At 40.1% G+C, this 26,031-nt stretch overlaps 2 protein-coding genes and 1 long non-coding RNA gene across 3 annotated transcripts in view; 1 reads left to right on the top strand and 2 right to left on the bottom strand.

Annotated features, from left to right (window-relative positions):
* Positions 1-40: 40 nt before the first annotated feature.
* On the bottom strand, positions 41-4,495 carry LOC6569509 (SET domain-containing protein SmydA-8). The gene is made up of 5 exons (XM_032741307.1): positions 4,222-4,495; positions 1,571-2,601; positions 1,375-1,497; positions 453-646; positions 41-393 (listed from the first exon to the last, which is right to left on the bottom strand). Exons 1-5 carry the CDS (start codon positions 4,237-4,239, stop codon positions 176-178), a joined length of 1,584 nt encoding a protein of 527 aa, XP_032597198.1. The 5' UTR covers positions 4,240-4,495; the 3' UTR covers positions 41-175.
* Positions 4,496-6,759: 2,264 nt separating this feature from the next.
* Positions 6,760-7,817, bottom strand: LOC116805965. Its single transcript, XR_004365470.2, has 3 exons — positions 7,560-7,817; positions 7,314-7,488; positions 6,760-7,243 (listed from the first exon to the last, which is right to left on the bottom strand). It is a non-coding gene; the product is annotated as an uncharacterized LOC116805965 (long non-coding RNA).
* An 821-nt stretch (positions 7,818-8,638) lies between these two features.
* The window catches only part of LOC6569507, an 80,983-nt gene continuing 63,590 nt past the window's right edge, over positions 8,639-26,031 (top strand). Inside the window, 2 exon segments of the mRNA XM_043215982.1 lie at positions 8,639-8,718; positions 11,521-11,874. Coding sequence (XP_043071917.1) covers positions 11,547-11,874 — 328 coding nt within the window. The 5' untranslated portion in view covers positions 8,639-8,718; positions 11,521-11,546.

Raw genomic sequence — 26,031 nt, 5'->3', positions numbered from 1 at the left:
TAATTTAAGAGCAGGAATTCTGAAATAAAAAACCATTGAATCAAGATACGCAGTTTAATGTATAAAATACATTTGCTTTGATCTGCCATTAAATCGGATTAATTTGTAACCTTGACCAGTAATAACAATATATACATATATTTAGATTCAGATTCTTATATAGTACGATATCGTGTTAAGAGCCCATTTTGGTGAGTGCATCGGCAGCAGCGAGACCCATTTCATGCTCACTGGAACCGGGTGGTTCGAGTTGCAGGATGCGTGCACTGTCCTTCAGCAGTTTGGCGACCTCCTTGATGCGCTTCAGAAACTCCTGGCGGGTCAACTGGCCACTCTGCATGCCCAGCTGGGCAAGCACCATAATCGGAGCATGCAGCTCGTACATGATGAGCCCTGCAACGGGTTAATAAATGCAAGTTGCAACTGGTTTTACTGGGTATATATTAACTCACCTCTCAGACGCGTCAAACCTGGATCCAGTAGATCGACGATCTCGAGAAAATCACGACAATAGCGCTCCTTGCGCTCTATATCCTGCGGCGACATCTCCGGCAGTAGATAGCCCTCGATGCGTCCATAGATCTGACACAGCGAGTACTTGGCCGACAGCAGCAGATAATGATTTGGACGCAACACCTCACGGTACCTACAAGTATTGCCCAATCAAGTCTGGTCAAGTCTAGTGGGGCAAGGTTGGATTCACGTTTGGCCACAATGCATGTGATACAAACCATGATCGCAATGAAGCAAATGCGACTATAGAGGTCTTATAACTCCAGTTCTTGCCAAGTTAGCCAAGTTAGTATCAACAAGAGAAGAGCGAGCTAGGCTAGCGTGCTGGAATTGATGCTAACTATAAATGATATTGTGTTCTGACTGAGAACTGTGTCAAAAACTCCAATTGTAGACAGCTTTTCATTTTATATGAAAGTTTATCGATATCGACACATTCGCAAACTCCGATATAAATCGATTTGCGATTATTAACATCAGCAAGCTGGATTCCTAGTCGACTTCTATCGACTATAGCATTCTAACTGGCTAAGTTATCTGTTATTGAGTTAGAACAAGAAGAAACCACAGCTATTTCAATTTCATTATACATTTTAAAATCGTCACCCGATATTACCATCTTTATCCGATTTTTTAAAAAGGGATTCCCAGGGATACCAAAGATATTGACATTCATATTGAGTCGCCTGTCGGGGCTTAATGTGTATGAAAATGGATTATCTTTATCTGTGGAGTTAATGATGTTTCTGTTAGAAATTTGCTTTAGATGAGATTGTAAATAAAGAACTAAATTCCTGTTAGTTGGAAGCATCAAATATTTAGAGATTGTAAATGGCGTAAATGAATCATAGCGAAACTCACCGTGTCAGAAAGTTCTCCAAGGCGGGAATGTCGTGCACATCGATCTCTTCGAGATCATCGTTGATGCGATCGATAAGACGCTCCAGATCCGCAGCACTAAGCCGACAATCGCAGCGATCGCAGCTGGAAAATATTGTAAATTATGCGCAGATAGAGAATCAGATTCAGAAGGATGTGGAGAGGATTGGCTACTTACGCCCAGTCGGCTGTCTGTTCCAGTGGTGCTGTGGCTCTGATGCTGCCTAAACGGCATGATCTGCAAACGAGGGCACTGCAGTCGCTACCCAGCTCGCGGGGATCGGCACAGCGCTGGCATTGGCACCAGAACAGCTTGCCGCCCTGGATGAAGGTGCGCCGCTTCAGTGTGCCCTGCAGCGTGTACGCATAGCTGAGCGTCAACGGCTCCTGCTCGAGCACGCGTCGCGACGTACGCAGCAGGATGGCAAACGTGGCTGGGTCATCCGTGTGCGCCGTGTTCGGGGTGCAATCGTGCGCGAGCAGGAACGCGCTCGGATATAGCGTGCGCGCCTTGGCGCCTCGCTGACCAATCTCAAAGCAATTCACATCCAGTATGCCACAGATTTCGTGCAGCTCCAGTTCATCGCACACATTGGCCAGCTGCCAATCGTTGCGTAATCGCTGCACCACCTTCTGTTCGTAGTGTTGCCACAGTGTCGCATTCTCACGCCTCTCCGCCGTGTGCGATTCCATGCGCCGTATATTGGCATACTGTTCGGCTGAGTGCTGCTTGAGCAGCACAATGCGCACGATCAGCACCAGCTCGTACAGATCTCTCCGCTGCTCCAGTGTCGCATTCGCTGTGAGCACATCTGCAAGCAGCGCCCGTCGTTCCGCATACAGGGCACATTCCTCGGCGCTGTGTCCGGTGCGCTGTCGGATGCCACGGCAGGTGGGGCCACACAGTGGCCAGTTGCAGTCGGGACAGCGATACTGTTGCGAGTCGAGTTGGACGGGCTGATAGCAGCCGAGGCAGACGGGCTCACAGCTCACGCAGGGTCCAATCGCAAGCGGCTCCTCGCTGATGAGCAGCTCGCCCGCCTCCAACCGACGATTGGCCACCAAATATCTTCCAAATACATCTGAGTGTGCCACACGATATGCTGGCACCGGTTTGTTGGTCTCCGTCTCTGGTTGTGCCACCGAATTTGTCTTTGACTGTGGTTGTTGTTGTTGTTGTTGCTTGTGATGTTTGTGGTGACGATTCTGCTGCAAAATGCCGACAACAACAAAGGAAAAATGCTCATTAGTGACGTTGGCAATGGCTGTCGGCACATTCCCTGCTAATTGTATTCTAATTGCTCTGCCATGCTCTCGTGTCCGGCTCATTAATCACCCGTGCCTCGATGCCCCTCTCCCTCTCCGATGGCCCGATTGACCAATCTTTCGCTCCTGACACCCTGCTCATTTTGTCAACAGCTGGCAATTAAATGACACTCATCGCTCCGCTCCACTCGATTCGACTCACCTCGCCCCTCGCTCCTCGCCCCTAGCTCCACAACAGGTGCACAACACTCATTGTTGCTTACAGTTTTCAATTATGTACACCTCTCCAAGAACGTGCCCAGATCATATTTATTAAGTTATGGCTCGGGGAAGCACCTCTCAACTTGACTTAAAGTCAGAATTGTGTGTTGCCAACTTTGATCGAGATGTCAAACCATGATGCAAAAGTCCTGGCTTGGACACTTTGGCCAAAGCTAGGCCGCTGAGCTCATTTTTAGATTTTAGCAAGTTAGATTGATTGATTGATTCCTGAATCGAACCTATCTTAAGACGCACAAGTCGTAATTATAAATGTTTGATAAAATTCTGTGGTTCTTTGCCAATCTTTTTGCAGTTGATCATTCGGGCTATATTCATAACCGTTTGGAAATACTTTTGATGCTGATTAAGAACACATATAGCTTATCGGGTAAGGCGTGTTTCCTTACGTCTGCCACACAGTTTTCTATATTTTCAACGCAATTTCAGGTCTCGATTGAAGAGTTTTTATGACATTTGAAATGTATCCGTGTTGTGTGCATAGATCAGAGTCGGCCACTATATCATATAGCTGGCAATCGATACAATCGGCCGAACAACGAGCGCTTGTTGAAGCGAGGGAGGGGAAAGACTGCTTTTTGGGGGGCTGTGTGAATATTTTGGTGGTATACAGTGATTATTTATAGTTTCCGTATATTGAGAATAGCTGCTGAGAGAAATGTGCGCCGACTATTAATAGAAGACGTGGCTGGGTGGTGGTGCGACCGGGTGGTGCAATCGAATCGGGCGGGTGGTGGTGCTCTGTCGTGGAATTCTACAACATGTGGCACGGATTGTCTTTTGTTTGTTTGTTATTTTGACCAAACGACGTGGTTGCTTTGGGAACTTTGATGTGTGCCTATTAGCAGCATTAGCAAAATACGAAAATTTGCCCATAAATCTAAGAAATCTTAGAACACGCGCCCAATGATTATTTCCCAATGGGAAAAGCAAAAAAAATGTTCATTTTACTTTTCACACAAATATAAAATATGAAAAAAGAATGCAAAACTATATCGACTTTCTGTATTTTTATTTTTTTTTTCAATTGGCATTTTATATTGGTCGTGCCATAAAAATGTTAATACATACACACACTCTACCGCACACACACACACACACACACACATTTGTGGTTGCGTTGGTCATTTAATATGTGTATTTATTGAGTGGATAAATCCATTTTTAATCATGCTGCAAGCCCACTTTCAATGCAAATCCCAACAACAATCCCATCTCAGTATCCTTCCCCTTTCAAGCGCCCCCCACCAGCCCCCTTCCACACACACTGGGATCAATGTTTACATTTTTTCTTGGAGGCATTTTCGGTCGAGTTGTTTGTTTAAATTGAATTTAATTTATCGTTTTTATGCTGTGAGCATGCGAAGAGTTGTGCATTTAAATAGATGTGATTAACAACTTGTCATTTAATTACACAGATAACACGACAACAATAATGACAACAATAATGACAACAGCAACACCAACAATAACAATAACAGCAACAACAACAACAACGAGAAACACTGCGTTGTTTCTTTGTTCGTTGTTTGAACCGCGACGCACAGATTGCAACTGTGTCCAATTGTCGTCGCCGACAAGATCTTCCTCTTCATCTTCGACAGCGTCTCCGGCACTTGGCACAGTTTCAGCTGTACACACACACACACACACACACACACACACACATACATGCTTGCCTGCATGTAATGGAGCATAAAATAAAAAGCATTTGATGATATTTATAAATTTATGATATTGAAAACACTATTTCACACACAGAGAGACAGAAAAGAGACAGAGAGAGAGAGAGACACAGAGAGAGAGACACAGAGAGAGAGAGAGAGAGGGAAACAGAGAGTTCTCTTGGCCGATCCATACTGTTACGCTCACAAATGCAACTTGGCGTTAGTACACTCGGAAAAAAATCACACCCTTAGCAAAACAAGAGGGAAAAATTATTGATTTTAGTTTTAGATTAAAGTGCTTAATCTTCAGAAGTTTCGCTGTTGATGAATATTCGAATGTTTTTTATACCCAGCACTGAAAATTGTTGTCTTATGTAACAGGTAATTGGCATTTTAATGACATTTTCGATCCCATATATACCTTGACATACATACATCTTTTCTTGTCTATACCTTAACATACACATCACATCTTTATTACAGATTTTTCATATACGCTTTTTTTTGGTTAGTTAAATTTCGTCTGAAAGCAAAGCTCTCAAATCCTTCGCATAACATCAACATCAACAACAAAGACAAAACACACAGAAAGCGATGCATTTGGCTAATAAAGCAAATTGAATTTTTAGGCACATTTTCTGTTATTGCCAAAAACTATGCTAAGGCTTAGTAGGCAAATTTCGCAACAAACATTTTTCAACACAAATATTTAATGCAATTTTGTTTCGCACTCAGTAATATATGCTCTCTCTATCTCTTTCCTCCTTCCCCTCTCTTTTCTAGCTACACTCAGAAAAATAAATATAAAGATTGCTGTACTCAAATCAAGACTTGGTAATCAAGTTCTTATATAAATCATGTTATAATCTAAAACTGAAATTCAACATTTCAAAATTGACAATTTTAGCTTTTGAAATATTTTACAAGAAGTACAAAAATGCTTGTCATGAGTATTGTGAACTTGATCCAATCCAAATGGTTCTAATTGCGTTTCTTGATTTTAGAATTGATAGTTTATGTTGCAATCTTAATTCGTGTAGAAGAATGTAACAGACTTAATTTAAGCAGCTTTATTCCAGCATAAGCGAACATAATTCAAATTTAACAAATTTGCCTAGATATTGGCGGCTTCTTCTCTCTGTGTATACAAATTTACCATATTTTTTTGTTTATAGCAATTTGTTTTATGTGGATTTCAGATTTCTTGCCTTTGGGCGTGTGTCAACACGGTCGGCTGGAACCAGTGGAACCGGTACGGAACAGGGCAACATGAAAACGTGAACCATGCTGCAAATGGAACATTCATAACTATCGCTTCAGCTCTGTTTTATTTATGAAAATTGGATGCATGCAGCGACACCCAAAAATGAACTACCAACCAAACCCAACATAACCTGCCCGACTGAGTGGCTGCCCGACTGAGTGACTGCCCGACTGAGTGACTGCCCGACTGAGTGACAGAATGGCTGAATGGCTGACTGAATGCCCGCTTGTTAGCCAGGGGCAATGGCACAAGTTTGCCAAGCCGGCAAATATTTTTGCCAGTCAAGAGATGACAAGATGGGCGATTTGCTTAGGATTGGGATTGTGGTTGGTATCTAGATTGGGTGTAAACGGCATCTGCTTCCATTGTTGTTGATGATGATTTTTAGTGTCAGCATAAATGTCATTCCCTTCCTTCCTTCCTTGCGCTCACCCCCTCCCTTCCGGCTGTCTGCATGTGCGTCGTCTGCTCTCAGAATCTATGCAACTGTGTCAACTTAACCCATTGTCTGGCCATTGCCAGACACGACTCATGGCCCAGTTCCCTCCCTCTGCCCCCCACAGAGACGAGACGAGAGATGCCAAGTGCAAGTTGGCACTGAATTTTGGCGAGAGTTGCTCAATCGTATAAGTATGTACCTAAATGTAGCAAGTATTATCTGTAGGACATATCTATCTGATCAGACCGGCGTAACCATTCAAAATTTATAGAGAGGGTATAATGAAGTTGTCACAGTCAAATAGAATCTGCGATCTCCGATCCCCGATGGCTTGCCCGAATTTATAAATATCTAGCAATTGTTCAGTTACTCTCTTTGTATTATACATAATCCAATATCGACTAACAATAAGCCTAATTTATGTGTAAGCAAAAAAAAACAAAACATAGATATTAATAATAAAAATTGATTTTATTAACTTGATAATCAAGTACGCAAATCCAGCACAACCCACTGCGAAAAGTATGCAAGTGTAGGGTGTCCATCGGGTGGATGGTACAGGGTGCAGGGGGTTGCGGTACCGTTGGCTTGAAATCACAGTAGCTGTAAGTAAGTAAAGTAAGCATTCCGCAATTGCTTTGTTTTTCTCCTTTTGAAATTATGCATCAGTATCAGGAGTAGTAGAAGCAGTCGTAGAAGCAGTCGTAGAAGCAGTCGTAGAAGCAGTCGTAGAATCAGTGGTAGTAGTATTAGTAAGTTAGTAGTAGCAACGCGAAGTGCGCATGTGTGTGTGTGTGCGTGTGCGTGTGTGCGCGTGTGCGTGTGTGCGTGTGTGCGTGTGCGTGTGTGTGCGTGCGTGTGTGTGCGTGCGTGTGCGTGCGTGTGTGTGTGTGTGTTAATCTAGATTCAAATCAAATTCAAATAATACAATCGTCACTGCAAAGAAAGTAAGGATTATGATTAATTAATGAGAGTTTTTATATTTGCATCAATCAGAGAAACTTACATGTGCAGCAGTAATAGTAGCGCTAGTTACAGGTTCTGCAAAAAATATGCTTTAAAATGCCTTGGATTGTTGATTCCTTTGTTTTTGTATTGGATTCATAAAAGTAAACATTGATGGATGCAAATTTAAAACATTCATGTTTGTGGTGAAAACGTCTTGACACTGGCTGTCAATACTGCAAAAAAAGAGTGGTATAATTAAATAAATACTTAATTCAGTCAAACATGATTTTTATTCCTAATTTACTTTTTTTTTTTAGTATCTCCGAGTCTTTTTTATTGAGTTTGCGATATAAAAATATATTTCCTCAGTTTTTTCCACTTAAAATGTTGCCATTTCGTATTTTTGAACAGAACTTGTTTTTTTTCCCACAATTTTGTGTTTCCAATTTTTTTTCACTTTTTCAAATACATTTACTGCCACTTTTATAAACAGAAAAAATTTTATTTTTCACTTTTTAATTTTTGTTTTAGATGTTACTTGCTCGAGAGCTGAATTGCAAGTGAATTTCATATATTTCTCACATTGGGGGCCCAAAAATTTGCTGAGCTTCAAGGCTGACTAGATGAGAATATGTGTTTTGTTGAACTGTAAATCGCCTGCTAGATGGGAATATGCACTTTGTTTAACTGTAAAACGCCTGATATGACTATGGAAATGATTCTGGCCTTAGGCAAATTGATGCATGCGCAACAAGCAAGAACAAGAACAGCAGCTTAAGCCGCTCGCGCTGTGAGAGAAATAAATGGATTCATTTGCACCTGTGGTGAGTTGAGTGCAGTCGTGCATTTGTTTGCTATTGGAAACAGTCAAGATTTTCAGCATTTCCAATACGAAGTAAGTTGTATTATTAAAAAATGCATACCATCGATGTTTGTAAACATTTCAAAATCATCGATATATCGATGCTTTGTGCTGCATTCTTTTGCTGTCAGCGGACGATAATATTGACTGAATCACATTTCGTAGATGGCTTTGAAAGTTCCTATTGTTATTTCGGCGACCATTTCGAACTCACCACAGAGTGCTTTCGAAGAGAGTGGGAGTGTGTGTGACTTCACAGCCGGCTTTTGTGCGCCCAGCACAATGAGGGAAACCCACTCAAAACAAACAAATCAAAGCGGCCCATGCACGTGTTATGCGGATGAACTGAGGCTCAGACTTTGCGAGACTCAGCGTCTCAGTTGACGAGCCGAGCCGAATCGAGCCGAATCAAGCTGAGCCGAATTGAGTGCGAAGGATGGCAGTGTGTTTGTGTGTTTGTTGAAGCTATATAATTCACCACACAGCCAGCAGTTGGCACAGTCGTCGACCGGCTTTCGCAGTGTTCGCACTTGTCGCCGTGGTTCAAATCGCAACGTTAGCCGTATCGTAAGCAAATATCGGAACTTTACGAAATAATAGCGTAAGCAAAAAAGCTAATCAAAGCTGTTGTCAACACACGTGTGGAGCCAAAGAACAAGCACAAACCGTTAAAAATATTTGCTATTGTTGTTGAAATTGTTGATGGCAGCCGCGGCTATTGGATTTTTATTTTGAGGCCAAGTCCCAGCTGCTGCTTTGGGACAATTTCTCCTTCTGCCGTTTTTTTTTTTTTTTGTGTTTTGTTTTTGTTCTTGCTGATGAGTGAAACTGTAACTGAAACCGCGATTCGCTTTAGCAAAAGCGGCACAGCATGTTTGTTGCGACAAAAAGGAGTGACAAAGTTATTAATCATTAAAGAACATTTATATAGTCTGGTGTTGCACACTCTCTCACACACACACACACACACACGTACTTGCGTGCATCAAGCGGAAATTTAGTTTGTCTTTTATGTGCGTTCTTTTCTTTTTTTACGGCCTCCTTAAATTTGTGTCCTGCCTTTGTGTTGCTGTTGTTGTTGTTTTCGCTTTATTCAGCGTGTCAAATATATTTCATGCGTTCTATTTTAAGGCATTTTCGCAAAATTTGATAGCGGCACCTGTCAAAAAAGGTGTCCATCTACAATTGTGTGAGTGCTTTGGCATGCGAGTGAGTGATTTTTGAATAATATTCGAGTGAATGCTGTCGACTCACTGAATGATCGTGGATTTTTCTGTATATGAAAATGATATTTTCACACTTTTCCAAATTGTATTTCCTTTTCGAGAATTTCAATTCGTTTTTATTTTTCTTCCACGTTTTCCGAAAAATTATTCTTTTTTGTATATTCTTCAATATTAATAAATCAATAATATTATCGATTCAACATGTTTAATCAATAATATAAAATGTAATCATTACAAACATTTTTGTACTTTAATTAAGTGTAAAGTGTTTTAAAGAGTTTTTTTTGGTTTTAGAATTTTGTTTCTTTATTCAAGTCAATATAGTTTTATTTTGAGATTACTAAATAGTTTAAATTAGAATTAACTATCTAACTGCAAGCAATTAAGTAGTTTCCTCAAGAAGAAGATTTGAGATGCTGTTTTCTTTTAATAAATATATTTTTCTGGTATATGATTTAATGTTACTTAATTTGAGCACACTCAGACACAGTGAATTTAGTTCATACTTCAAATTAAAAATATTGGCATATTCAAATTCGGGCAGGACGAGTTGAAGTCTCTACTTAAGCGATGACATTCTAGTCTATTCACATTTATTCACGTTTTGTATTCACATTGAGTGTGATTAAGTGTTCAATCATTTTGTTCAGCTCATGAGCTTGCTGCTCATTTGCACACACACACACACTCACACACACACACACAAAGAAAGAGACAAAGACGTGAATACAATTGAAATGGCATACTATATTGTCGTGACAGTTGGACGGATACAATGAGTCCACTCGCTTTGGCATTCACTTCCAGCTCATTGAGTCTGTCAGCCCTTTTCTTGCCACAGCTGTTAATATAAATTCTCAATGTATTTTACGATTCCGACTCCGATTCCGATTTCTGCACTGCACTTCGCAAACGATTTATGAAAATTGAAGTCTTTGTTTTATTATCCTCAGCCTTTCTCTCTCAGTCTTGAATGCCATCGATTCGATTTCGCCTGCTTCTTTTCAGTCCCTCTGCCCCAGTCTGTCCGTCCGTCTGTCTGTCCTGCCCCATTGTTGCCGCTCAATATTTTATGCAAAACAGGCCAACATCTTGCCAGCCTGCCTGCCCTGCCTTGTCCCATTTGGCTGGGTTTCCAGTGATTTAGCGTTCAGGTAACTCCTCCTATCCCCTTCCCCGTTTCTCCTTCCTCCAAGATGCTCACATTCTGTCTCGACCTACTTTGAATCCGTTGTTGGCCATGTTTAGAGTTCATATTGTGCTAATGCTGCTAATATCGACGAGGATTGCTTTTGGCCCTTATATACCTATGTCGGTATGTGTATGTTTGTATAGACGCAATACTTTTTCGGCTTTCGTGTCCTTATTCCGAGAAACCCCCCTCTATCTCAACTCGACTTCTCAAATACAGTGCTTGGTCGATAAATAGACTTCAGCCCGAAACTCAAATGTAGTCAAATCATTTACAACTTAATGAATTTCACTTTTCGAATACTTAGTCTTCTTATCTTAAATTTGTTCAACTTTATAATTATAGAATTCAATAAAGTTGAACTGCAGAATGTATAACACTTAAAATTCTTTCACATAGAACCCCTTAAATATATATATACTTCATAAGCATTAATACCTAAGTCGATATAGTTATGTCCATCTGTCTATCTGTTCATCTGTCCATAAACATTCACCTAACTATGTGAACTTAGTCAGTTGTAAAGCTATCTTGATGAGAATTTGAATATATTCATTTGCGGCCCGATCTGACTACTATATTTTTATAGTTACCATAGCAAAAATCGATCGAATTGTTGATAAATGATAGATGAGATGGTCTGCTGATGTACTAAAATCATTATATTTATGATATTATCTTCAACTTGGGACTGAAAAATAGATGCCAGTCTGCGTTCTACTGAGCGAGCGACCACTGTAGCCTGTAGCTGTATGCTTCCCTATCCTTATCCCCAGCTTTATCCTCTCTCTCTCTCTCTCTGTCTCTCTCTCACGGTAGTTTAAACTCTGCGCTCGGCACACAATTGCCATAATTCAATTTTAGTTTTAATTTCCGCTTTTCGACATAAATTGCATTTGCATACACACACATGGCTCACACACACACACTCACATATACAATGAGGCACGCTTTAATACATTTGTGTGTATGTATTCTTGTGTAGAAATCGTTAATCGAATACGCGCAAAAATGTCACAAAATTTGATAACCGCGTCCGCCCCCGTTGAGATGAGGATGCAGATGAGAATGCGTCGGGGAGATGGCAGTGGACAATGGCTGATGAGAGCCATGTTGATGGCCTTGTGGGTTTTTGCTGGCTCGGATTTGCTGCCAATGGCTGCAGCCGGCTCGTGCCGCGAGGCACAGCTCTGTTGTAATGGACGCGACTCGTCCTGCGTGGTGCAGAAGGCGCCCGTCAACGCCATCATCGAGGATCTGAGCGATAAGCCGTGCTACTGCGATCACGCTTGCCTCAAGCTCGGCGACTGCTGTGATGACTTCAAGGATCACTGTGGAGGTGAGTACTCAATCTCTATCTTGAAATGTTCTTTGAAAATACTACAAGTTGAACTTAACGCATTCCGCCCATTGTTCTAGTTTTCGGCCATCGAAATTTCTTACTTAAATTACAATAATATTCTAATTATAGCAGTGTACTGAAAAAATATTCAAGATGCAGATTTCTTGTTACCAAAATTGACAAGGAGTTATGAATAGAATTATTATAAATATTATACAGACATTGTCAAACCGGAACGACTTTAGGTCCTGCTATGTAATGAGGAACATTTGCTTCGAATGTTAAAGAATTAGCATTTTTTAATAATCTTTTAAGGGTTTTGATACTTTGACTTTTACTGGGTCCTAAAGAAATATTGAATTTCGTTTTCGATTATGTTTTTGAATGGCAGCTGAATTTCAATCGGTTTCTGATTTCCGTTCCGGTTTGATACCCTGTTTAAACCAACTATTATTGAAAGATTTTGGATCTATATACAATTGTGCTATTGTGGCCGATAAATATGTAACTGATGTATTGATAACAATGTGTTGCAAAGGGACCATTTGAAACACAACCAAACCGAACCGAATCGAACCAAAGCAGACATCAGCTATCAGCTATCAGTGATCCAATTGGAAAGTTAACAATTCAAATTCCCCAATAGGGAACACAACCAAATGCTAATAAATCAGCTCATTTTTGTGTGGGGAATTTCTAAACAGCTGCCAGATAAATATTTTACTAAATGCCACTTAACAGTGAGAGAATGAGACTGATAGGGAGGGGGACACACACAGAGAGAGAGAGAGAGAGAGAGATAGAGAGAGAGAGAGAGAGAGAAAGGGGTTTAATGCTGCTTTAGACTGTGTGTAGTTCATTAACAAAGTCTGCGATATAAACATATATACATAGTAAGATACGAAAATAAACTAGCTAAAGAACAGTGCGAAATCCTCAATATGTCTCAACTCGGCTCGAAGTTTACTTTTGCCCGACATAACTAGACAAGAATGAAATGAGACTGCCTCCCCCCACCCCCTGGCCCACTGTGCCCCTCGTTCCCCTCGTCGATGGCATGTAACTAGGACTATAAAAAGGCCAACTTAATGGCCACATCCACAACTAAGAGGCAACATTCATGGCTCGTTGGCCTCGCTTCTCCTGCTGCTCGCTCTAGCTGCAGCAAGTGTGTGTTTGTGTGTGTGAGACTACAATTTGTTCTTTTGCGTTGTCGTATTTTTCTTTTCTTTTTTTCGAAAGTACAATAGCTAAAGGGCTTTAATTTTATTACACACAGCAAATAAAGTCAACGAACATGCGGCGGCATCTTCGCCCCTCCCCTCGCCTCTCCTCTCCTCACCCCTCTTCTCAGACTGCCAAATTAAATAAGATACAGACACGCACACACACACTGATATACAGTTGCAGACAGAGACACAAAGACACGAAGACTTGGCCAAAAGTTGAAATTTTTCGTGCCAGCTGCGGCTACAACTTGCCACATGCCTCCGGCAAATGAAAGACAAAATGGAAAGCAAAAAAAAGAAGAAGAAAGTAAAAGTTGCAATGACGAATGCGACTCGTAGATATCATATGGTACTATACAAGAATATTTCATTCTCGAAACGAAATTCTTAAGCCGGACACCCATATTAAGAACTATATAATCAAACATCAAGAATTCTGTCATAAAAAATGATAGAAATCGATGAAAAGCAAGCAGATGCCAAGCCTGATGCAAGTTTCTTAACTCTTTAACTAAGATCTTGAAACGAATATAAAGATAGATTTTTATTTAAGTTTCTTAATGCTACAATGAATGGACTCAATCTTTAAATTGGTTTCTGTGTACTTGACAAAAAAAAATATATATTTCCGAGTTGAGCTTGTTTGATTTCTCTTAAGGGATTGGTATACCCCTTTCGGTGATTTTGGCGAGTACAGGGTAAACGAAAAAAAAAAACTACAAACACTTGCAGCAAGTACAACAGCAGCAGCAAAATCAGCAGCTGAATTCTAAAGAAACTGCCCAACTTTATTTAATTTTGTATTAAATTTGATTTGATTTTTATTGTTGTTGTTAAGAGAGAGAAACGGAGAAAATACACAGAGAGAGAGAGAGAAAGAGAGAGAGAGAGAGAGAGAGATCCGAGTGAGATTTATGATTTCGAGTAGGGGGTGCATCAATTAAACAACCACTGCAAAACACACCCAACCACTGACACAAATACAACTATAATAATAACATACACACACACACACACACAGCCAGGGGCAACAATGAAACATAAAACGGACAATGACAATCATTTGCCAGCCTCTGTTGCTGGAGCTAAAGGTGCTATCAGGGGAGAGACAGGGGCGTTTCAATTGCTCGAAGGGGTTGGGCCCAAGAGTGGTGGGGCCCACAGCACAGTTCGTGTGTGTGGAGTAAAAAACATCAGCAACTTTAAACACATATCTTAAATCAATGCCAGCCTTCATTTAAAGTTTACCACCTGCTTTTGATGTCTTCTCTGGGGCGCTTCCTTAGCACTCTCGGCTGTTTCGTTCTGTTTTTCATTTTTGTATTTGTACTTCTATAACTACCAATTAAGTTGGTAAATATATCGTCCCATAAACATAACAAACATGTCAAACTAACAGAAGAGGCAGGCAGCAAACGGACGGGAGGCGTGGTGGAGTGGAACTGCGGAATGAATGAGGGGATGGGCAGATGGACGAGCTGACTGACAGCCAGGCAGACAGGCAGGCATGCAGACAGACAGACAGACAGACAGACAGACATCGAGGCACGCTGGCAGTCAGGCATTTGAAAGGAAATGCGTATAAAGCGATAAATGTCAAGTTACAAAGGGAAAAGACGACAGCAAGGGGCGAACCGAAGGAATGAGGGGGTTTGGGCATTGGGGAGCTTGTAAAGAGCTTGTTGTAGATCGAGCCAGTGTTGACCAGTGTCGACACATAAAGCACGATGCATCGTTTTTGGTTGGCAAATACATCTCTGTCGGGGTCTTAACTGGGATAAGTAGGCGCAGATGCCGTATTTGCGTATCTGTGTGGGTGTGGGTGTGTGTGAATCGGCTCAATCAATCAAAGTCGTTTTTTTTTTGTGTAATCAAAACATATCGATAACGATAACATTCATGAAATTGGCCATTGATGCAGCAAACGCGTCAGCTGAACTTAAAGTTGTGCAATCAATTAAATCTCTCATCGCTCAATCAAGAGAGAGGGAGAGAGAGAGAGAGGAATATGGAGGGGGTGATGTGTGGAGCACCCAGCAACAAATGGTCCATCCAAACTTGCCACTCATCAAACAATCATAATTCAAGCTAATTAGTTGCTACGGAAAAAAGCCTCCAAAAAAATATAAATATTAAATAAATTGAAAGGCTTGTTGCTCCCGATAGCGGTGGCTGTTGGGTGTGCTGCATGGTGCAAAGTGAGCAGTGGACAGCTTTCGGTGTTTTGTATTTTACGCATAATTAATGCCAAACACTTAAATGCGTATTTTGTTACGTGTCTATCATATCGTTGACCCTTTTTTTTTTTTACTGTGCTGTCCTTTCCTAGCACTACAACAAAAAGCTAGATAGAATGTTCTAGTTGAGAGAACTCGACTAGGAGATACCCTTTTAAATATATAGCCGGTCTGCTGATATTAGTTTGACTTTTATGAAGATACAATTTTAATTTGCTCTTAATTAAAATATGTCAGGGAATATTATAAATATAAATATATAAGATATATGATATATATCAATTAGAAGGCAGTATCTTTATGGTTGTGTATTTTACTTCTTGGAAATTGATTTATATTGATGATGATGATCAATAAAACGAAATAAGCTTGATTTGTCTATGCTATTCGAGAATTCATATTCGAAATGTATAATCTCTGAGATCGGCTTGTTCATATAGACTGACAGACATGGCTGGCTCGACTCGCCTGTAGATGCTGTTTGTTAAATACTTTTGCACAGCTTCATTATACCTTTTTTTTTTTTAACTTTTTACTACCCAAATGAAAGTCGCTTGTTCCCAGCATGTGCTCGAGGGCTTCTTGCAACAGCTTATTTTTTTTTTTAGATTATTTATAGCATTTACTCTAACAGCATTTTCTAATTTTACATTTCACTCAAATGCATTATAGCACTAACAAACAACTAAAACACTTTTTTCTAACATAGTTTTCCTTGTGTAGGGTATACGAATGGAGCGGTTAACCCAAAAAGTAGCGAATGCCGTATCGAATGACCGAAAAGAAACTCAGCACCCCTACCACCTCTTGACCCCTTGACCCTTTCACACTGATTCAAATTGTTTGCGACAACTTAAAGGAAAGGCCAAGCACACAGACAGACCCAGAGCGAGCCTTCATTCTCAACTCCTTACATCCTCCTTAACTCGTCCTCACTTCACCTCGTCTATTCATCCAGCCACCCATTCATTCATCCATTCATCCCTTCGACCCAACGAAAGTCAGTTGAAAGAGTGCTGTGAGTAGGTAAATGAAACACATTTGCGTCAAGACTTATCAAATCAAATAAATCAGTTGAGAAATGGAAAAGAAAACAGCTTGGAATGCTGCTCCAGCAAAGAGTGCTCGACCCAAAGATACTCTGTGCATATAGTCGACCCAACTCTTGTATTAATTAATCGATAGACTAATAGATATTGAATAGTTAGATATTGCTTTTATTTCAGTTAAGCTTATGTCTTGTGCAATGTATAAGTGGATCATGAGGACCCAATTACCGCCCTTTTGCAGGGTATACCAAAAGGGTTTAAGCATCGCTTTTGGGCTTGGACCGGGGTCAAAGTCAATTCCTTGCAGCAGCAGCGCCTAATGAGCACTGATTTCAACTTGACACACTCAATTTGCATGGGGATGGGGAGGGATTGGATGGGATGGGATGGGATGGGCTGGGAACGGAAACGGAAGTGGGAGCGTAGGCAGACAGGAACTGTAGACTAGATAGACACCCCATGCCGGATGCCCTTCACTTGGGTGAAACTTTCTGACGCTAAAAGATTTGTGATTTGAATTTGAAATCGCTCAAGAGTTATGACCAACAACGACAACATCTACAGCACTTAAACTATGCAGGGATTTTCAGTTGCTGGCAACTTTAAATAAGTCTTTGAGCCGAGGCCCAAAAGCAAACAAGCGGCATTCAAAATGGGATTAAGGGATAAACAATAATTATTATCAAAATCGCCAACACTCAATTAGGCGAATAGTCCTATTGTTTCCGTCAATAGATGTGTGTGAGCTTGTGTGTGTGTGTGTGTGTGTGTGTGTTTGTGTGTTTGTTTGTTTGTCTGTTTGTTTTGTGACTGCCGCTTGTCTGCACTCAATGATAATAATAATATTGTAATTATAATGAAAACGTTTATAAACGCTTGACACGCCTAAAACACACACATATGTGCGAGTGCGAGTGTGTGTGTGAGTGTGTGTGTATGTGTGCGTGTCTGCCAGATACTGATGAACAATGATGAATGATGGGGGCGTGGCCGCATTTGTGCGTGTGTTTTTGTGAAGGTGGGGGGATGTTGAGGCTAGCCTAATACTTGTCTAAGACTTTGCGGCTTGAAACTTTTAGCACTGTATTAATTTCATTTAGCACATTAAACGCATTTATTAATCCTCTCCGACCATCAATTTGCTCCTGGGCCACACCCACCCATCCATCCGCCCAGTGTGCTAAAGCCCAGCCCATGGGCGGGGCCAGTTTGTCAAATCAAGTTTCTATTAACCCAAGTAATTACTCCACTCAATGCCAGATATAATATGAATGTGGCTGGGGGATTGGACGCTTTACTGTGCTCCTTAAGGAGTTTATCGAATTGTTGAAATGAAAGTAATTGAATTCAAATGATGTTGACTAAATTTAAGAATATTTAAGTATAGAAACAAGACTGGGCTTAGGCCTACAACTTGTTCATGTATAATTATCCAAAATACATCCCACTCTTGCTTTGCTTACCTTGCCAATAACTTAACAGACAACTCTTTAAGCAACCAAACTATTGTCGTTAAATAAGCTTAAATAGGAATCAATCAATCTGTTACTTCCCTCCATCCAAATTTCCATTGTGGGGCATACGCAAGCGATTTATATTCACACTAAAAATTACCCCTAATAAATTATAATGTCATCATTCTTGCAACCACATAAATGACAATAAATACATGTACATAAAATATATGTGCTTTGCCATTTTTATTATATATTCGATATTCTTCAGTCGCTTCAGCCATTAACACCACAAAGTTGTTATATAGCTTTTAGGGGGTTTTACAATGTACGTCGCATCACTAGCCGAGTCATGTTCGTCTCTCCATCTCTCCATCTATCCATCCAACTACGCGAAGTCAGTCAGTTTTATAGCGAAATCGGCTGTTGCCATGAAATTTTTTTTTAATGATTTATGTATTTTTGATTAGCATTAATAATTAAGCAGATCAAGCAATGTCCATTTGATCGTACACCCATTCTTACTTATTGATACTCATCGATAGATGACACCAATTTGCCTATTATACATTAAATGTTACTTCAGAATATGCTTTCCTCATATAGAGAAAACTTGTTTTACATTAACTCAGCATGAGTGCAACATTTTCTCGAATACCAACAATAGTTTAATAACTTTTTATGAGTTTTAATTGCATAGAATAGAGCTGATCACAATATGTTTTTCTTCCTTTGTTGTGGTTGCTGTCGCTTTTGTTGTCCTTGTTGTTGTTGTTGATGGGACATCTTTTGGAATGTGAAATGGCTTTTAAGCTTTGCTCGTTTACATTGTTTGTGCTTTTGGTTTTGGTTTTGTTTTTCGTCTCTGTTTCCGTTTCCGAGTCTTCTCGTACTTGCATTCTAGCACATATTTGCTTTCTGGTTACGCCTTGCCTTACTCCGCCCTCTCCCCCTCTCGCTTATACCTTCCATTCCACTCCGTCTGCGCTTCTTGTACACCATTTGTGACTGTGTCAATGTTGATTTTTGCTACTTGCCTGTCGTAGTTGCTGTTGTTGTTGCTGCTGTTGTTTTTGCTGTCAAACTGAATTTAACAAAAAATCAACGTAAATGTAAATTGAAACCCGTGTGCGAGCCGTGAGTCAACGTTTGGCAGACGGCGACAACACCAACCACTCCCTCTGCCTCACCCAATTGACTGACTGCTCCACATGTGCATGTCCTGGCTGCTGTACACACTTAAGACCCGCCACAGCAGCAGCAGCAGCAGCAGCAGCAGGAGGGAGAACCTCTGACCTGCACTTTGACACATTCCCCTCTCTCGCTCTCCCTCTCTCTCTTTCTCTGTCTCTCATCCTCTGCATGTGTATGTTAAAAAGCAATTTCTTCACTTAGCGTTGTTGTTGTAGTTCTTGTTGTTGTGGCAGGTGCATTATTGCCTCGCTGCTGCAACAACTGCTGACATTTGTGCCGTCATCAGCAGTAAGCAGTTTGTTTTCAATGCCTCCTGCACAGCAAGTACAATTATTTTAAACAAGAAAAGGACATCGTGCATACTCGTATACCATACATATATATATACTCTATTTAAATATGTTTATATACATTCTTAATCAACATCAATTGGAGTGTTTATATATTTTCTTATTCAAAGTCAGAAACGGAATTGCCGTCAAAACCGAAACAAATATTATAAATTTTAATTGAAACATCGTTAACTGGTTCTCAAACGTTTGTCTTGAAATGGTACTTGGCAGTACCGTAAGATAACGGTACTTGGTCTACTTACCGATAGGTACCAATGTGAAACCGAGCACCAAAAATTATTCGAGAAAATATATATATTCTTTCCACTTTATGTTCCACAAACGCAATCGTTTTGATTTGAACCCATAAAGCATATATGTATATCAAGAAATATGCAACTACAGGTGAGTCAATTTAGTCAAGTCCATTTTGCCCATCTTACTGTCAGAGAACCTCCTAGTCGAGCTGTTATAGTTAAATTGTACTCGTTTTTGTTGCTTTTTTGTCGTGATTGTATTGCTTGCCAATTCAACTCTTGCAGCCATGCCCCCCGCCCTTCATCATCCCGTCAACTTGTGTAGCACTTTTATTTCGACATTATATATGATGACAAATTAATTAAGTCGTCACAGCGAATACAAAGGAAGCTGCTGCTTCTTGCCGGCTGCAACTGGTTATTAACATTGCGTATACGCAATGTGATATGGAGCCGCGAGAGCAGCCGTCAACTGATTGCTGATTGCTGATTAAATGCAAATGATTTTCAATACACTGCGACTTGCAGTTCTCTTACTCTCTCTCTCTTTTTCTCTCTCTCCCTCTCTCTCCCTATGTTTTCTGTCCCCCTGTCGCTCTTTCTCTTGACTCCTTAATTGATAATAGAGAAATGCAATCTCAGTTTTATGTTTAATAAGAAAAGACTGCTGCTGCTGTGGCACTCTAATACTCCTAATTGAAACTTGTTCTTGACGTTGTTGTGGTTATTCTTCTTCCTCTTCTTAGTTCGACTTGTCTTATGAGACTTAAGCACAAAGTGAATAAAGCATTTTCTTGGGGTCGCGGCAGCAGGTGACTAAACCACCAGCAAAAGTAACAACGCTAAAAGTAACTAGAGCGAGATGACCTTGAACTAATACACACACACACACACCCACACACACATACACACATATAGATTTTCGTGACATGTTGGCTGGCCTGTTTTATAATTTGGTCGCAACTTGTTGTTGTAATTAGTGCATGTAACATTTGCAGGGATATTAATTACTTTGATGCATGTACGCCATTTGAGTGGGTGTTTGTGTGTGTGTGAGTGTGTTGCGTGTTTACCTAACTTGTTCGACATGCTGCCAACATGCGGCGCCACCGCCAATGGCTTAGCTGACCCACTTCCAGTCGCTCGTCCTTTGCCACCCCCACCCACCCCTCTCCCCATTAGGTATCCCTTTCAGCCTCTTCTCATATGGCTTACAAATTTCAATTTTTTTTCTCTTCAACAATTTTGTTGTGCCCACAGCTTTTTTTTTTATTTTTACTTGTTGTAGTTGTTTCTTTTTTTCTTTTGGAATACCCTGTATACATGCGTTGCGATTGGAGGGTTTTTTAGCTAAGCTTTAAGTTAAGCCAACATAGATGAGCTTACTCATTTGTAGCTTACATCTCTGTATGTACACATACCATATTTGAGTTAATCAATCTATTTTAAAATAGGGTATTTTGTAGACTCGCTTGGACAAACTTGACTTGTTTTAGCTACATTTTCATTAGTTACTCAGTTTCAGGCAGCCATTTGTTATTTTCCCTAGTGACCCTTTTTTGCTTTTTTTTTTTGTTTGGTTTTTTCTTATACATTTTCCACTTGCGATTTTTGCGACAAGTTGTTGGGTATTTGCCAAATTGGTCGGTGGGTTAACAACATGTCTTCAATGGCCTAATTCTAATTAGTTAATGGTTCAATGGAATTTTCATTTATTTATTTTTTAGTGTATCTCCATACTCAACGAGCATATATAATAAATCTTACAGCAATTGATGTGGCTATACATAAATCTTACAGCAATTGATAGACGAGATAGACGTGGCCATTAAAATGTGTATTCCAGCTTGTCGATATTCATCCATTAATTGAGATATAGCGACGCGAAAATGATACGCAGCGAGAGCATTTCAAATGGAAAATCCACAACAATTGCTGCACGCGAATGCAAATGCAGACGCGATTGTGAGTGCAATGAGAGAAAACATACGAAAAACTGTGTTGCTCAATGGCAATTGGGGCAAACAATATGGCGCTTGAAACGGAAGTGCTACGTTTTATTTACACTGGTTGCACAATTGAGCAAACAAAATGGCCAAAAGCCCACCCAATCGGTTGATGCTGCTGTTATTGCTGCAATCAAAACGGGCAGACAACTGAATTATTGAAATACTTACCACAGCCGAACGGACGGGCGAACGGATGGACATTGTCGTATTTGCAACTGTAGTCAATACTCGCTACCCTAAATAATGGCTTGTAATTATATAATTACTTGCAACTCCCGTTACTTGCAACTCTCGTTACTCGTTTCTCATTACTACTTATTTGCAATTTCTAATTTATCGCTATATCTGTATTTTACATCTCGTTGCTTGCTCTTCTTTATACGCTTCTCACTACGTGTATACGACCTCTTGGAAGCCCTCAATACTGCTTCTCAATATCTTTATTACGGGCTACTCGTTACATATTATTCCTATTCGCCGTTTCTGCTCGATTATTACTACTCCCATATACTCGTTCTTTCTCTTCGTTTCTCGCAACTTCTTGCTCTTTCTATTCGTTTCTCATTAATAACTAATTGTTAACATTTTTTAGTTACTTGTTAGTTTTTTCATCTAATTGTAAATTATATTCGTTACTACAACTCGTTACTAGTACTCGTTACAATGAATAAGCCCTTGACAAATGAATATTGCACTTGCAATCGTAGTCTGCTGCTTGCTGCTTGTGGCTGAGCGTTTGTGGCAGCTTCCACTGTGCCAGGCGCACATTTGACTGCAGCGCAACAACGACAAAAGAACCACTGCAAATGAGTGCATTCGTTCTTCATTTAGCTTTTGTTTGAGTTCAACGATGCGTGGCAACTGTGATAAAAGTATCTCTCTCCAGATGCCTGCCAGGCGTTTGCCCCAAACGTTGATGAACTACAGTCTCTGCAGCTCTCGGTGGTTGCGGTTGATTTACTCGAGTTTGTCAGATGTCGAGTTGCAGAGTCCGAAATCAGAGAGAAATCATAACATACCTAACGAGGAGTGAAGTGGAGCAAAGTGTTACCACAGCACGGCGAAAATTGTCAGCTTGTCAGAATATTCATACATATCATTTGTTGGATGGCATGACTTTCTCCTCGATGACATCTGTTTGTTTGGGCCAAATAAATAATTGAGCCAAGGCGCACACCCGCCACACGCGGAAGCATTGATAACAATCTTAGGGCGCAAAACTTGGCCGGGGCCAAGAAAACAAACAATAAAAATTGCGTATACGCCCATATGGTGAGGCCTACAAGGCCGCAAGAACACGAAACTCAACAAAACGCACGTTGAGGCAGAAAGCCTACGAACCAAAACCAAAACCAAAACCAAAAACCGAAACCAAAACCGAAACTTAAACCAAAGAAAACCTACCGAAGAAACCACATTAATCATTCGCATATGCTGTGCAGCACCAGCTGTGGGGTAGAAGCTGTAAATTGTGTAGACTATAAGTTTGGCATACCCACTAATTGACAGAATGCCTAGAAAGGGTATGCAGTTCAACTCTGACATTGCTGTTGCTGCCACAAAATCTGTGTATGTTTAAATTAAGTCTCTGGAAATTGTATGGTAAAAGGTACATCTTTCACCTGATTACAGAGTATGTTTATGTCGAGCATCTTGTTTGTTTTTTTTTGTTTCTTTTTTGACACATAAAGAGAAAAGATATGCTGCATTCAATTAATTGAAATCGTTGAAAACAAGCTTAGATAATGTTTGTTTTACTTGTCGCCAAAGTTTAACCAAAAGAAAAGTGACAAAAAAAAGCTAAAGGGACTTTTAAGTTGGAGCACATTACAAATAGGCTACGCTTTAAGGAACTTGACAAAGTGATGCCAATGTACAAGAAATAAAAGATAACAATCGTAACTTTGAAATAGATGAATTGGCTAATTCACAAATGCGATGCACAAAGCCAACTCAATGTTTAATGAAAGCTATAGAAATATTTCGTCAGATGATGACAGGCAATAAATTTGCCAGCTTTTGGATATGGGGAATTAAACAGCTTGCTGCGTAGGGCCTAATGACTACCCGTCGCAACCTCTTTGTCCACATGGGTTGAACACACATAACCCTTGCAAGAGAAAGTGTATAAAAAGAACATTTCGAAAATCAGCATCTCATTTCTATAACATGGCCTCTCCTTGACTATTTAATGGCATGCCCAATGAGTTGCCGAAATCTTAAAACTGTCCGTTGACTGCGCACAATTACCGAGGTTAAAATGAGGAAAATCACAAAAAGACAAATACTCTTCTCTCTCAAACTGCACAGTCAGCAGTCGCAACTTCCACACCCGCCTAAAAAAAAAAAAAAAAAAATGCTAGACTCCGTGACATGGTCTATAAGCTGCTCAGCTTTGAGCCAATTCCCATTCTCATTTCAATGCCCAACCTGGCTTAACCCTCTTAACAGATGAGTTCAGCTCAATGCCTATTGAATTGCAAATTTTATCGTATGCGCACAACGACAAGCAAATGCAGCGAGTCTATTTTATTTGATCAGTTGCAACTTTATCAATAAGTTTAAAACGCTCGTTGTCTTTCACTCGTTACTTTTCACTTGTTACTTTTCACTCGTTACTTTTAGTCGTTAATTTGCATTTGTTGCTTTTAACTTGTTACCTTTCACTCACTGGACACTGCCATGCTCAGCACACTTTTACCACCCTCGTCACTTCTCACTCCTCACTCGTCACTTTCTACTTTTTACTCGCCACTCACCCTGTCGGTGGTCGTAAGAGAAGCATACATACAAATCCGTTTCAGCTTTCAGCTGGACGCACGCAAGCACAAACGCCCCAGCATACATATTTATTGTGTGTTTACTGACAAATTTAAAAAAAAAAAAAAGGAGAAGAAAGAAAATGCAACACAGGAAAACTCGCTTGTGTTTTCACTCTCTCTCTCTCCCTCTCTCACTATCTCTTTCTTTCTCGTTCTGTTTCCTTGCTCGTTCGGTTTTTGTAGTCCACGCTTGACTGCAAATGCAATGGCATTTTTATGCAAAACAACTGTTTGCTGTCAACAGCACAACGGGCAGTCAAAAATGGAGCGACAGAGAGGAATGCAGACAGATACAGCGATGCAGAGGGAGAGGGGGAATATGATGTAGAAGGCAGAACCATTGGGGGGCAACAGCCAGCAGAGTGCGGCACACTATTTACCACTCTTCTGTTGGTCCTTTAAAATGGCTTTAAATTTATGTCCATCACATGATTCAATGAACAGATTGAAATGTTGCCCGTCTGGCAAAATCCAATGCAATATGCAACTGTGCCTCAACCGCTGACCATAACTGTTGAGCGGTTAAGGCTTTGAAAGTAATGAATAGTTTTACAATTTTAACTTTAATCAACACTTTCATGTGTTTAACAACTCCAGTAATCCCAAGCAAAACGTATATAGTTTTAGAGAAAGTTCAGTTAATTATACAAATTTCTTTGAGAAACATATCTGCAGCTAGAAATATTGTTGATCGATACACCCCATGCATTGATAATTTATATAGATATTAGTGATGTGTAACTGACTTTAAGATCAAAGGCAGCTGAAATTAACAGCAGCCGGCAATTTGTGACCTTATGCATTTGTTTATGCTTGACTGCGTGTGAGTAAGTGCAGTCAGCCAAAAATGAGTCCATACCTGATAATCTATTTAATTAGGAGATGAGTTCTGTTATTGAGTTGGCAGACACACAATCAGTCTGATTAATAAATAATTCTCCAGTTGTGCATTTTGTGAGTTTAATTTAGTTTATTCATTTGTTTGTTTATCTCTCAATCTGTGCGTGTGTGTGTATGCGAATACTACTCGTATGCAAATATAATCAGAAATACACACACACACACACACACATACACATCCTGTTGGAGCTGTGCCGTCAATTTGCATAATGCTTGTCGCTTAGCTGACTTTATATTTACATTTACTAAACGTGATGAATATTTCGATGCCCTGTAACTATAAAATGCTGGCTAGCCATTAACGATTTCAATTTGATATTCAGCAATATAACATTTCTGTATCATACTTCATATATATATATATATATATATATATTTATATGCAATTTCATTAGTTATCATATACAGTGAGTTCTTGTTGTCGCATGCAAAATTGTTCAAATACGTAGTGTCCGTAAAACGTAAAGCATCCATTAAGGGTTATGGATTGGTTCCAAAAGTGTTTTGGAATCCGGTTCCCTTATGGTACTATGTGGACCAACTGGTTCTTAAAATAATGTTGAATTGTTCTGAATTTGAATCGATGACTTTGCGATTCCGGCTTGATACCCTGCTTTCAATGCATTCGAGTTGCCTGACATCAACAAATTATTATTATTTACTATTATTAT

The sequence above is a fragment of the Drosophila grimshawi genome, unplaced genomic scaffold, assembly GCF_018153295.1.
Source record: "Drosophila grimshawi isolate 15287-2541.00 unplaced genomic scaffold, ASM1815329v1 contig_848, whole genome shotgun sequence".
Lineage (NCBI taxonomy): Eukaryota > Metazoa > Arthropoda > Insecta > Diptera > Drosophilidae > Drosophila > Drosophila grimshawi.
This window is presented reverse-complemented; position numbering and strand designations above follow the sequence as displayed.